Source organism: Cyprinus carpio, chromosome A9, assembly GCF_018340385.1.
Source record: "Cyprinus carpio isolate SPL01 chromosome A9, ASM1834038v1, whole genome shotgun sequence".
Taxonomy (NCBI): Eukaryota; Metazoa; Chordata; class Actinopteri; order Cypriniformes; family Cyprinidae; genus Cyprinus; species Cyprinus carpio.
In genome coordinates, this window is record NC_056580.1 from 30,595,592 (window position 1) to 30,610,293 (window position 14,702).

A 14,702-nucleotide genomic window follows, 5' to 3' on the forward strand; every position below is an offset into this window, starting at 1 on the left:
ATTTATTGCTTAATCATATAATCATACAATAATATATAATCATTAGCCATTTATGTAATGTATCATTTGATTATTTTTAATCATTAATGGTATATAATCATTAAATCATTTTTTACTTGTATCATGTTTTTATACTTAAAATTTCTTATTGTTGATTGATCTTCATGAATAGGAAATAAGAGGGAATGTTTATGGAAATTAAAAGTTTATGGGGTGTTGCTGTGAAGCAGTTGAAGTCTGAGCACTGAAACATACGCAACTAAGATTAGTATGATTTATAAGATTTATATGATTTTGTATGCTAAAACGTGTACGTTATTTGAATGAATGATTTGACATCACAAACGTTTTCCCGCTGTGTTTGGAGTTTAAAGACGCTCCCTTACGCACTATAGGCGAATATCCAGCGAATATTGAAGCTAAAAATAACTTTACCGCGCTTGACGTTTGATCTGATGTATCCTTATACTATACTAGTTGCCTGTAATCGTTCATTCGGGAAAAACCGGATCAACCGGGCCCGGGTGATGCCATCACTGTCTGCGTCACAAATAAAAAGTGAAAGTAAAAGTTCAGAGCCGATGTTCCTTTATTTAAACAGCCAGAGTCGGTTCGATACGGAATATCAAAGTGTTTCATAGGAACCTTTGTAAAAGCTAAGCGATGATTTTACGTGTAGCTGCTTCATAGAAAGGCGGTGATTCTGTGAATCTGTGTGTGGATAAGGTGAGTGCTGAGAGCCCAAGTCTCTGCTTTACAGGGGACTTCCGCTTTCAGATTTGCTTTAAAGGACGTATCATTTCATATGTTTCAAAATTTTCTTTTGCAGGCAAATGAACGTGTTTTCATTGGTGTTTAGTGTTGTCTGTGGTTTATTTTAGTATTTGTTACACTCGACTAACAGAGTTGTTGGTCCGTGTACGTTTTGATCATTTCATTTCCTATTTGGAATGCAATAACGAGAAATGGAAAAATGGCTCGTTTATTCGTTTTCCCGTTTAGTTTAACAAACGGAAAATTAGATTTTGGCTTGATTTCTATTTTTTCGTTTGAGGTTTACAAATCGGTTTATGGCTTCAATATTTGACGCACTTGTGGGCGGCGCTGAAACGCTGCTTTCATCTGATTGGTCGAATCGCTCCGCCTTCAGCACGGCCTTTTCATTCTTTCAGGCAGAATAAGAGTCAATACGAGTGCGGCACTATAATGTCTGAAACCACCACTCACTGTTAATTAGCATAATATTTGAATCAGACGTTGCTGGGCACATAATTCGTGCTGCTGCGACTTGCAAGTGTCCCCTTTAAATTATTCCTTGGATAAAAGTGAAGTGGGAATAAAAATCAATAATAGTCTGAACAGTTCCATGATAATATGTCTGTAACATTTACCACTCTCGTCATTTAAGTCAAAAGGCACTAGGTAAGTGTGTATAACATTAATAAATAATTGTGAAAATTAATAAAGTTAAATTTATTAAATAAATTAGTAATATTAGTTTTATTACATACTAAATTGGTTAAAGATAGCACTTCTTATTATTCATTATTAATCTTGATAAACACAAAATATAAATATTTTATACAGATAGATAGATAGATAGAAATATAAATATAAATATTTATTATGAGAGTAATTGACACTGACTAGAACTTTAATGTTTCACCAAATTCAGCTCAGATCAGACTCGCGTTGCTGTATAACTGGTCAGACTTACCTTCCCAAAAAATCCTATTGACTTTCGTTATCTGAGCAATGAAGGCCTTAATACTTAATGTCCACTAGAGGGGGCGACAGGTTTAAAAAATCCAGTCTACTCTTTTTCTGTTTACATCAGTTTAAATGACAAATAAATGCATTAATTTAATGTGTACTGCCATGAATATGCCATATCTGTGTACAAGAACAAGCTTTACACTTCAAGCTGTACAACTACTTAAAACTTCCCATTCTTGCTTTTTCAACCTTCCCCTCCAAATTTCTTTTAAGATATTTTTTATTCACACTGGTTTATGCATTTAACGTTTGTCCATCTGGAACTTTTATTTTTCATGAGCTGTATATTTTAAGATGTACTAGGTGTTGATAAATCACCTGCAATGAATGTAAAAGGGCTAATGTCAGGGCTCTCAGTCCTGCTCCTGGAGGGCCAGTGCCCTGCAAAGTTTAGCTTTCCAAATAAACACACCTAAGCTAAGCAAGGTCTTCAGGATCAGGATGTCCAAGCAAGTGTGTTGGAGCTGAACTCTGCAGAACATGGTTCTCCAGGTTCAGGACTGGGTTTTAAATCTATAAATGAATTTGTACAGTTGGGTGTCTGCATGCAGAGGTGTACGTCAGTAGGTGCAACGGAAAATGTAATCTGTAAAAACTTCATTTAATCTTCACAAAACATGCAAACAAAACTGCAGTGTTTTAGAAAACTATCATATTTGCACATACCCTGCTTGGACCTTACTGGCTGAAAAATTTTACTGGAGGAAGTAGGAAAAAAAGCAAACTGTCCTACACAGAATTACACAACACTCTTAGTGACTTCAAAAACTTTGGATAGGCCTGCAACTTCTGTGATGACAAAATCTTCAGATCTGCATTTAGGGCACTGCCTTGAGATCTCCATCCATTGGTCAATACAGACCTTGCATCCCACCACACTCCTGCAGCATGAGCTGAATACAGGTTCTTCAATGATAGCTTGGGAGGGGGGATATACCTCAGCTCAATGATAGCTGTATAATATAAAACAACATTAACTACTGCAGCTGGTGCCAAATAAAAATTATTATGTTTTGGAAAACAGCAAGTCAAATGTAGAACAGAGGGCCACACAATTGCAATTCAATTGAAATTCAGTGCAAGTGTGTGGCCCCTATTCTACATTTGACTTGCTGTTTTCCAAAGCATAATCATTTTTATTTGGCACCAGCTGCAGTTAATGTTGAGTTTTTATATTATAACCCCCCCAGGCAATCATTGAAGAACCTGTATTCAGCTCATGCTGCAGGAGTGTGGTGGGGTGCGAGGTCTGTATTGATGGATGGAGACATCAAGGTAGTCCACTAAATGCAGATCTGAAGATTTTGTCATCAAGTTTTTACAGATTATATTTTCCATTGCACTTACTGACGTACACCTCTGCATGCAGACACCCAACTGTACAAATTCATTTATAGATTTAAAACCCAGTCCTAAACCTGGAAAACCATGTTCTGCAGAGTTCAGTTCCAACACACTTGCTTGGACATCCTGATCCTGAAGACCTTGCTTAGCTTAGGTGTGTTTATTTGGAAAGCTAAACTTTGCAGGGCACTGGCCCTCCAGGAGCAGGACTGAGAGCCCTGACATTAGCCCTTTTACATTCATTGCAGGTGATTTATCAACACCTAGTACATCTTAAAATATACAGCTCATGAAAAATAAAAGTTCCAGGTGGACAAACATTAAATGCATAAACCAGTGTGAATAAACAATATCTTAAACAAAATTTGGAGGTAGGTTGAAAAACCCAGAATGGGAAGTTTTAAGTAGTTGTACAGCTCGAAGTGTGAAGCTTGTTCTTGTACACAGATATGGCATATTCATGGCAGTACACATGAAATTCATGTATTTATTTGTCATTTAAACTGATGTAAACTGAAAAAGAGTAGACTGGATTTTTTAAACCTGTCGCCCCCTCTAGTGAACAATGAGCAATGCGAGTCAGACGAGTCTGAAGATCTGAGCTGAATTTGGTGAAACATTAAAGTTCTAGTCAGTGTCAATTACTCTCATAATAAATAATAATGTTTAAATATATGTTGGCTTTCTCAAGCCCAACAAAGAAGACTAAGAAGAGAAACATCAACCAATTTAGTATGTCAGAATCAGAATCAGAATGAGCTTTATTGCCAGGTATGTTTACACATACGAGGAATTTGTTTTCATGACAGAAGCTCTGCAATTAAAAATAATAACAGCTACAGAACAAATAGTACACAATAAAAGAAAAAAAAAAACAAAAAATACAAATAAGTAGGTAAGGAATGAGAATATACAAATTGACAATTGTATGGCAGATATATTACAATGAGCAGTTATGTATGTACCGGTATATTATGTGCAAAAAAATAAATAAATTAAGTGTACACTAAGTATGTGTGTTAGATAAATAAGTGTGTGTGTCTGTAAATATAAATAGTGTAATGTGTTCCACAGTTATTATCAAGTGTTCATTAGATGGATTGCCTGGGGGAAGAAACTGTTCCTGTGTCTGGCCGTTCTGGTGCTCAGTGCTCTGTATCGTCGACCAGATGGCAACAGTTCAAAGAGGAAGTGTGCTGGATGTGAGGGGTCCAGAGTGATTTTACCAGCCCTTTTGCTCACTCTGGATAAGTACAGTTCTTGAATAGATGGGAGGGTTGTACCGATGATTCTCTCAGCAGTCCGGACTACCCTCTGTAATCTTCTGAGGTCAGATTTAGAAGCTGAGCTGAACCAGACAGTTTACTGAAGTGCAGAGGACGGATTCAATGATGGCGGAGTAGAACTGTTTCAGCAGCTCCTGTGGCAGGTTAAACTTCCTCAGCTGGAGAAGGAAGTACAACCTCTGCTGGGCCTTTTTCACAATGGAGTCAATGTGAATGTCCCACTTCAGGTCCTGAGAGATAGTGGTGCCCAGGAACCTGAATGACTCCACTGCAGTCACAGTGCTGTTCATGATGGTTATTGAGCTCCAAGAGCAGGGGAGTTTCTCCTGAAGTCCACGATCATCTCCACTGTTTTGAGCGTGTTAAGCTCCAGGTTGTATAGAGTGCACCAGACAGCCAGCTCTTTAACCTCCTGTCTGTAAGCAGACTCGTCACCGTCCTGAATGAGGCCGATGAGTGTGATGTTGTCTGCAAACTTCAGGAGCTTGACAGAGGGGTCCTTATACGTGCAATTGTTAGTGTACAGGGAGAAGAGCAGTGGGGAGAGAATGCAGCCCTGGGGAGCTCCGGTGCTGATTGTACGGGTGCTGGATGTGTATTTTCCCAGCCTCACTAGCTGTTGCCTGTCTGTCAGGAAGCTGTTGATCCATTGAGAGACGGAGGTGGGCATGGAGAGCTGAGTTAGTTTGGGCAGGAGGAGGTTTGGGATGATCGTGTTAAAGGCCGAGCTGAAGTCCACAAACAGGATCCTCACATAAGTCCCCGGTCTGTCAAGGTGTTTCAGAACATAATGCAGTCCAATGTTTACTGCATCGTCCACAGACCTGTTTGCTCTGTAGGCAAACTGAAGAGGATCCAGTAAGGGTCCAGTAATGTCCTGCATGTGGGCCAGCACCAGTTTTTCAAATGACTTCATGACCAGAGACGTTAAAGCCACAGGCCTATAGTCATTTAGTCCTGTAATTTTGGATTTCTTTGGGATGGGGATGATGGTGGAGCGTTTGAAGCATGAAGGGACTTCACACAGCTCCAGTGATCTGTTGAAGATCTGTATGAAGATGGGGGCCAGCTGGTCAGCACAGGATTTCAGACAAGCTGGTGTAACACAGTCTGGGCCTGGTGCTTTTTTCTTTTCTGCTTCCGGAAGACCTGGCGCACCGCACCCTCGCTTATCTGTATTGCAGGTGTGGGGGAGAGGGGGGATGCAGGAGGTGTGAATGGTGAGGGCGGTTGTTTGGAGAGGTGTTCAGGACAGGTTGCAAGAGTTGTCAGTGGTGTGAACGGTTGTTTGGAGAGGCATTCAGGGTGGGTTGCAGGAGTTGTGAATGGTGTGAACGGTTGTGTGGAGAGGCGTTCAGGGCAGGTGATTGGTGTTCTTTGAAACCTGCAGTAAAACTCGTTCAGATCGTCTGCCAGTCATTGATTCTCCACAGTGCTGGGGGGTGGTGTCTTGTAATTGGTCAAGACATTGTCCCCCTTCCTGTAAGCATCTTCTTTGGCCTGACGGAGCTGTCTGAGTTTTGCAGTGAACCATGGTTTGTCATTGTTGTAAATTAGTTGAGTCCTGGTAGGAATACAGATATCCTCACAGAAACTGATATAAGATGTTACAGTCTCTGTGAGCTCGTCCAGATCGGTGGCAGCAGCTTGAAAAACACTCCAATCAGTGAGGTCAAAACAATATTGTAAATCCTGCTCTGCTTCATTATTACATCTTTTTACAGTCCTTAATACAGGTTTAGCTGATTTTAGTTTCTGCCTGTAGGTCGGTATAAGATGAACCAGACAGTGATCAGAACGTCTCAAAGCTGCTTGTGGAACAGAGTGATATGCATCCTTTATTGTGGTGTAACAGTGATCCAATATATTACTGTCTCTGGTGGGACAAGTGATGTGTTGTCTGTATTTTGGCAGTTCAAGGGAGAGATTGGCTTTATTAAAGTCCCCAAGAATGATTAAAACAGAGTCCGGGTGTTGTTGTTCTGTCTCTGTCAGCGAGTTTCTGTAAAGCCAGGCTTACGTGCGCTTGCGGAGGGATGTAAACACTCACCAGAATGAACGAGTGAAACTCCAGCGGCGAATAGAACGGCTTGCAGTTAATGAAGAGTGTTTCGAGATCTGAGCAGCACATCTTTTTTAACACAGTTACATCTGTACACCACCGTTCATTGATGTAAAAGCACATCCCGCCGCCGCGCGCGATTCCCCGTTGATTCTGTGTCGCGGTCCGCTCTGAACAGCTGAAAGCCTGGCAGATGGAGCGAGCTGTCCGGTATGGCGTCATTCAGCCAAGTTTCCGTGAAACACAGAGCAGCAGAGCGTGAGAAATCCTTATTTGTCCGAGAGAGCAGAAGGAGTTTGCCCGTTTTGTTGGGTAGAGAGCGGAGATTTGCCAGATGGATGCTAGGCAACGGCGTTCGAAATCCGCGTTTTCTGAGTCTAACGAGCGCGCCAGCTCTTTTTCCCCGTCTTCGCGTCCTCTTGAAGCGTGTGATCAGCGCAGCTGCTCCACCGACAAAAATGCCCAGCAAAACATCAGAATAGCCGAAAACCGGTAATATATCGGGAGATGTGTGGTGCCGAATGTCCAGCAATTCGTCCCTGGTGAAACTGATTGCAGGAATATAACTAAAGACAGGACAAACTAACAAAAACAAAAAAACAACTGCATAGCACGTCACGGAGGCAGCCATCCTGTATCGGCGCCAGCTGATCGGCGCCAGCTGTGATAAAACTAATAAAATTATAAGAAATGAAAAATAAGGATTTTATTTGCCTTAAACCCTGTTAATATTTGTCAGTAAGGTGCATTCATTGATTCTACCTTTTCACTTTTCTACCTCATTCTTTTCATTTGAACTGAGTTGGCTACACATGCTTACATTCATAAATTTAAATGTTATTTCTAATTTATTTAATAAATTTAACTTTATTAATTTTCACAATTATTTATTAATGTTACACACACTTACCTAGTGCCTTTTGACTTAAATGACGAGAGTGGTAAATGTTACAGACATATTATCATGGAACTGTTCAGTCTATTATTGATTTTTATTTCCACTTCACTTTTATCCAAGGAGACAGAACTATTTGCACTGTATTTATCAATGGGACAATATTCATACAATACTGTAATCTAGAAATAATTTAAAGGGGGTCACTTGCAAGTCGCAGCAGCATGAATTATGTGCCCAGCAACATCTGATTCAAATATTATGCTAATTAACAGTGAGTGGTGGTTTCAGACATTATAGTCAACTTTTGCCCACTGTCGTCTAGACCAGCAGGCACCACCCCATCTGCCCCCTGGCTGTCCGATGTACTCCGTGAACATCGCTCTAAACTCAGGGATGCAGAGAGGAAATGGCATAAATCAAGAAACTCTACCGACCTCAGTGTGTATCAGTCTCTCCTCTCTTCCTTCTCTGCAAACGTCTTCACTGCTAAAACATCATATTACCACGACAAAATTAACAACTGTTGTGACGCTCGGACACTCTTCAAAACCTTCTCTTCTCTTCTCAATCCGCCTCCACCTCCTCCTCCATCGACTCTTACAGCTGACGACTTTGCAGTTTTCTTTACAAATAAGACAAGAACCATCAGTGACCAATTCTCCACACCGCAGACTGAGGATAACTTTACAACAACTAATGCTCACTCTTTCTCCTCCTTCTCTCCACTCTCAGAGACGGACGTTTCCAAACTTATCCTGTCCAGTCATCCTACTACTTACCCACTTGATCCGATCCCCACTCACCTCCTTCAAGCGATTTCTTCTTCAGTCATACCTTCACTTACTCATATTATCAACTCCTCTCTTCACTCTGGAACATTTCCCTCAGCATTTAAGCAGGCTCGGGTAAGCCCAGTGCTGAAGAAACCATCTCTAAATCCAGCACTTCTAGAAAACTACAGACCGGTATCCCTTCTGCCATTCATTGCAAAGACACTCGAACGAGCTGTGTTCAACCCAGCTCTCTATGTTTCTTGTACAGAACAACCTCCTGGACAGCGTGAAGGTTGAGGGGTAAAGCTTCCAATCAACAAATACTTCCCACCTCTCGGTTACTGAAGCCCTGCGACTAGCAAGAGCAGCTTCAAAATCCTCAGTACTCATTTTGCTGGACCTGTCTGCTGCTTTTGACACTGTTAATCACCAGATTCTCCTGTCCACCCTCAGAAAGATGGGCATCTCTGGAACCGCACTGGCTTAACTCCTACCTTTCTGATAGATCCTTCATGGTGTCTTGGAGGGGTGAAGTCTCTAAGTCACAACAACTTGCTACTGGGGTTCCTCAAGGCTCAGTACTTGGATCGCTTCTCTTCTCCATCTACATGACATCATTAGGATCTGTCATTCAGAAGCATGGCTTTTCCTATCACTGCTACGCTGATGACACTCAACTCTACTTCTCATTACAACCAGATGACCCGACAGTAGTTGCTCGCATTTCAGCCTGTCTGAGTGACATTTCTAGCTGGATGAATGACCATCACCTTCAGCTCAACCTTACTAAGACTGCACTGCTGGTGGTTCCAGCTAACCCATCGTTTCATCACAACTTCTCTATACAGCTGAGTTCGTCAACCATAACTCCTTCCAGGACAGCTAGAAACCTAGGAGTTGTGATGGATCATCAGTTAAGCTTCACAGACCATATTGCTACAACGACCCGGTCCTGCAGATTTGCCTTATACAACATTAGGAAGATTAGACCCTTCCTGGCAGAGCAAGCCACCCAACTTCTTGTCCAAGCTCTTGTTCTCTCCAGACTGGACTATTGCAATGCTCTCCTGGCGGGCCTTCCTGCATGTACTATCAAGCCTCTACAACTGATCCAGAATGCAGCAGTGAGGGTTGTCTTCAATGAGCCAAAAACAGCTCATGATACTCCTCTCCTCATCATGGTTACACTGGCTACCAGTAGCCGCTCGCATCAAATTCAAGGTACTGATGCTTGCCTACAAAACGACCACTGGCATGGCGCCAGCATACCTAAACTCACTAGTTCAATCTTATGCACCCTCCAGAAAATTGCGCTCTGCAAGTGAACGACGCCTTGTGGTGCCATCCCAAAGCGGTTCAAAATCACTCTCACGGACCTTTTCCTGGACTGCTCCCAGCTGGTGGAACGACCTCCCAATCTCAATTCGAACAGCTGAGTCTTTACTCATTTTCAAAAAACATCTAAAGACTCATCTTTTTCGCCTGCACTTAACCAACTAATACTAGTACATACCTTTTCTTGTTCTTGTCTACCATATTCAAAAAAAAAAAAAAAAAAACCCTGGCTACGTGTTCTGTACTAGACTAACTGAGACTTGTCATAGCACTTGTATACCGTTGTTGTTCTCTCGTTGATCTGATTGTTTCTACTGTTCTCATTTGTAAGTCGCTTTGGATAAAAGCATCTGCTAAATGATTAAATGTAATGTAAATAGTGCCACACTCGTACTGACTCTTATTCTGCCTGAAAGAATGAAAAGGCCGTGCTGAAGGCGGAGCTATTCGACCAATCAGATGAAAGCAGCGTTTCAGCGCCGCCCACAAGTGCGTCAAATATTGAAGCCATAATCCGATTTGTAAACCTCAAATGAAAAAATAGAAATCAAGCCAAAATCGAATTTTCCGTTTGTTAAACTAAACAGGAAAACGTATAAATGAGCCATTTTTCCATTTCTCATTATTGCATTCCAAATAGGAAATGAAATGATCAAAACGTACACGGACCGTTGTTCAGCTGACTTATTGTGTTTGTTTGTCATTTCTATTCAGAATCAGTGCTGGAGATCAGATTCTGTTTCATCATGGATGACACACAAACATCCACACTTGAAGATGTTTCTCCACGATGCAGGTATTTCAATAAACACTGTATTAAATCACTTTGAATGATGGTAGATGGGAGTCTCAATCGTGTTTTTGTGTCTGGAGGTTTTTAAGCTAAAATTAAGATTTTATTTAAAAAAACATCCTCATGGAGAGTTTTTGATTAAGAAATAATACTTAATTTCATTACAACTGTTTTGTTATAGTTCCTTTCAGCAGAAGAGATCAGAAGCAGAGCCCAGCTGTGTGTCTATGAGGAGTGATTGGTCTATGGAACATCCAATAGATTTTAAGAGTGAAGATACAAAGACTGATCTCAGGTACATTTTTATATAAATATTATTACAACATGTCATTTTATGTTATCAAAATAGTGTTATCTTTATCTGATATTTTAACATATATAGTGTTACACAGAGAGAAACATTTGTGAAAGCACTCAGTTCTTCTTAACATCTATTGTAATAAATAGTGTTAATGATTCTGATGTGCTTTTTAAAGTGATTGTTTAAATAAGAAATTAAGATGTACTTTGTTAAATATTTTAATTGAGAGGATTCACTCTAATCTCTCTCTGTTATAGTTCAGTTCATCAGAAGAGATCAGAAGCAGAGCCCAGCTGTGTGTCTTTGAGGAGTGACGCGTCTGTGAATCAGCCATTAGATTATAAGAGTAAAGATACAAAGACTGATCTCAGGTCTAATATTTATGTCAAAAATTATTTGATTATGATACAGAATACATAAATGACACTGTGCTCATTAGCTTATTTAATAATGCAGTAATTTAATTTTCCAGGCATGAAGTGTTCAGCAGGTTTAGATCAAATCTGCTGAAGAAGTTTGAGCGTCTGTATGAGGGAACAGCGACGCAGGGAAACCCAACACTCCTGAATGAGATCTACACAGAGCTCTACATCACAGAGAGTGAGAGTGGAGAGATCAGTAATGAGCATGAGGTGAGACAGATTGAGACACAATCCAGGACAGCAGCAACAGAGGACACAGCCATCAAATGCAGTGACATCTTTAGACCTTTACCTGGACAAGACAAAGCCATCAGAACTGTGCTGACAAAGGGAGTAGCTGGCATTGGAAAAACAGTCTCTGTGCAGAAGTTCATCCTGGACTGGGCTGAAGGGAAAGAGAATCAGGACGTCAAGCTCATATTTCCACTTCCTTTCAGAGAAATCAACTTGATGAAGGACAAAACACTCAGTCTTTCAGATCTTCTTCATGTCTTTTTCCCTGAAACTAAAGAAACGGAAATATCCAGTGATGAATATAAAGTGTTGTTCATCTTTGATGGTCTGGATGAGTGTCGTCTGTCACTGAACTTTAAGAGCAAAGTGAAACTGTGTAATATATCTGAATCAGCCTCAGTGGACGTGCTGCTGATGAACCTCATTGTGGGGAATCTGCTTCCCTCTGCTCTCATCTGGATCACCTCCAGACCAGCAGCAGCTGATCTCGTCCCCTCTGAGTTTGTCCAGCGAGTGACAGAGGTACGAGGCTTCAATGAGCTACAGAAGGGGGAATACTTCAGGAAGAGAATCAGTGATCAGAGTCTGGCTGACAGGATCATCTCACACCTGAAGTCATCAAGGAGCCTCTACATCATGTGCCACATCCCAGTGTTCTGCTGGATCTCAGCCACTGTTCTGCAGAAGATGTTGACTCCAGCAGAGAGTGGAGAGATTCCCAAGACTCTCACTCAAATGTACACACACTTCCTGATCCTTCAGATCAACATCAAACATGAGAAGGACTATGAGAAGAAGGTGACCGATGAAGACATGATCCTCAAACTGGGGAAAGTGGCTTTTCAGCAGCTTGTGAAAGGAAACCTGATCTTCTATGAGGGAGACCTGAGAGAGTGTGGCATTGATGTGACAGAAGCATCAGTGTACTCAGGATTGTGCACTCAGATCTTCAGAGAGGAGTTGGGCTTGTATCAGGGGAAAGTCTTCTGCTTTGTTCATCTGAGCATTCAGGAACATATAGCAGCACTATATGTGCACCTCTCCCATACAAACAACAACAGAAATGTGTTTGAGCCAATCACCAAACTAAATGCCCTGTCTAAAGTGAAGGACCGGTTTCAACTAAATTCATCAGAACATGTTTCATTATCTGAGCTGCATCAGAGAGCTGTAGATGAGGCTCTACAGAGTAAAAATGGATATCTGGATATTTTTCTGCGGTTTCTTCTGGGTCTGTCAGTGGAGTCTCATCAGATTCTCCTACAACAAATAATGAAACTGAAAAGAAGCAGATCTGACAGCAATGAGAAAACAGTTGAGTACATCAAGAAGAAGATCAGGACCATTGACTCTCCAGAGAAATCCATCAATCTGTACCACTGTCTGAATGAACTGGGTGATCATTCACTAGTGGAGCAAATACAAAAGTGTCTGAAATCTGGAAAAATAAAGGAAGCCACAATCTCTTCATCTCAGTGGTCAGCTGTAGTTTGTGTGTTGTTGACATCAGAAGAGGACCTGGATGAGTTTTGTCTTGATAAATTTGTTAAAGCAAAGAATAAACATAAAAATATGGAAGTTCTTCAGAAGCTGCTGCCTGTGATTAAAGAATCCAGATCAGTTCAGTAAGTATCACTGAGAACAATCACTTCACTGTTAAAACATTAAGAAAATCAAAGTTAAAAGTAGTGTTAATTTTGTCAGCTATTTTTTAATTTAGTCTTATTCTTAGTCCTGTGTCAAATGTAACTTTTAGTTTTTATCATATTTAGTCAACTTGTCCTGTTTTAGTTTAAGTCAAGTTTTAGTCAACTAACCTCTGGTTTCACAGACAAGGCTTAAGCCTAATCCCAGGCAAAAATCTAAATCTGAGCTGTTTCAACTGAAAGAAACTTGCTCTGACTGTTCATAAAATATATCAGTGCCTTTATTTTGTCTCAAAATGCACACCAGTAATGTTTTTTCTAAGGATTATAAAAATTACTTAAATGTCCTGATTGAACCAATACTGGCTTAGTTTAAGCCCTGTTTTTGAAACTAGGCCTAAATGTTTGAGAATTTTAGTCTAGTTTTAGTCAGTGGAAACGTTTTTTGTCTTACTGTATAATGGTTAAAATGATGAAATCTTTATTTTTATTTTGCTCAATTTTAATTGCAATGATTGTTGTCATTTGGGAAATGTATTTTTACATTTCATCAGAAGTTTCTCTTTCACCACTAAGCACAAATCAATCGAATATCGACTCGTATGCATGGTTTATTTTACCTCATCTAACATTAGTGTACAGATTTATATCAGCATATCAATTAGAGGCTAAATAAGCAGCCACCAAAGACTTCAGATACACTCTCCCTGTCTACTTTATGAAAACAGGTGTAACAAAAACCCATATACCAAAATACTCTCAAATATTATAACAAATTCCTAATAGTAATTCCAATAATTCCAAACTGCACTAATGTTTCTCTTATAAAAACAATGGAAAAAAATGTTGCGTAAGTAACATTACAGTGAGCAGTCACTATTGCAGATAATACACTCGAGATCCATGACAGAACACAGACTGGCTGAATGACTTTCATTTAAGCAGAATACCTCAGACAGAAATCACTGAACTCAAGTTTACTTGTACAGTACTGTTTGTCAGTGTTTTCAGATCATGGTGCCTTCACAGAAAGAGTATGTGAATGGTTGCCAGATAGCCAAAAGCCGTGCAGATAACATATCCATGGTCATCGGTAATTTCTGACCGGAGAAGTTTACGTTTTGAATTTTTTTTAAATCACAGCTTCATTGGAATGGTACGAAACTTGGTGACTTTTATGGCACTTGGAATGTGAACACAGAAAAACACTGAGGCCATGATTTGAACAGGCTAAGTGGTCATAAAAAAATAGTCACACTCGTTGTCTTCGGTCAAAAATGACCGACCATAGGAAATGAATGGGAAATGGACAAAAACACAACAATTCAGAGAATTTTTCTGTGCACAATCTACAAATCAGTGATGATACAGAAAAAAAGTACTCAGCAACGAACGGGTTACACTCTAAAACATCGAGAGTGCAAAACAGACACATCCACTCACAGACACACAAACACACACATGCACAATTTTACACACTCAAATGGAATAAACATATATCCAGAATGAGTCAGAAGTCTGAAATAAGAGGTTGAAATCAGATCAGACCCAGAAGGATTAAACTTTGATAAAGCATTCCTGTTCATTTTTGTTACGTTTTTATAGAATTTAATGCTTTGTGTAACAAAATGCTTTCTTTGTGTTTAGATTTGACTGTAGCAGTAATAAATGCAAAAACTGAAATTTCAGGTAAACATAAAATATATATAAACCTTGACAAAAAGTAGTCTTTAAGAATGTCTTAATATATACATTCAAGTCCACAACTTAATATAAGTATGTCTAAAACAGCTTGGGAATTCACAAGCCTCTTAATAGGGTGCTATACAGGC

At 40.1% G+C, this 14,702-nt stretch overlaps 1 protein-coding gene across 1 annotated transcript in view; it reads left to right on the forward strand.

The window, feature by feature from the left end:
- The first annotated feature begins 544 nt into the window (after window positions 1-544).
- LOC109057972 (NACHT, LRR and PYD domains-containing protein 12-like) overlaps window positions 545-14,702 on the forward strand; it is a 39,644-nt gene continuing 25,486 nt past the window's right edge. Inside the window, exons 1-5 of the mRNA XM_042764424.1 lie at window positions 545-726; window positions 10,189-10,270; window positions 10,449-10,562; window positions 10,826-10,939; window positions 11,041-12,849. Of these exons, the coding sequence (XP_042620358.1) occupies window positions 10,221-10,270; window positions 10,449-10,562; window positions 10,826-10,939; window positions 11,041-12,849 (2,087 nt within the window). The 5' untranslated portion in view covers window positions 545-726; window positions 10,189-10,220. The remainder of the gene's footprint in view (window positions 727-10,188; window positions 10,271-10,448; window positions 10,563-10,825; window positions 10,940-11,040; window positions 12,850-14,702) is intronic.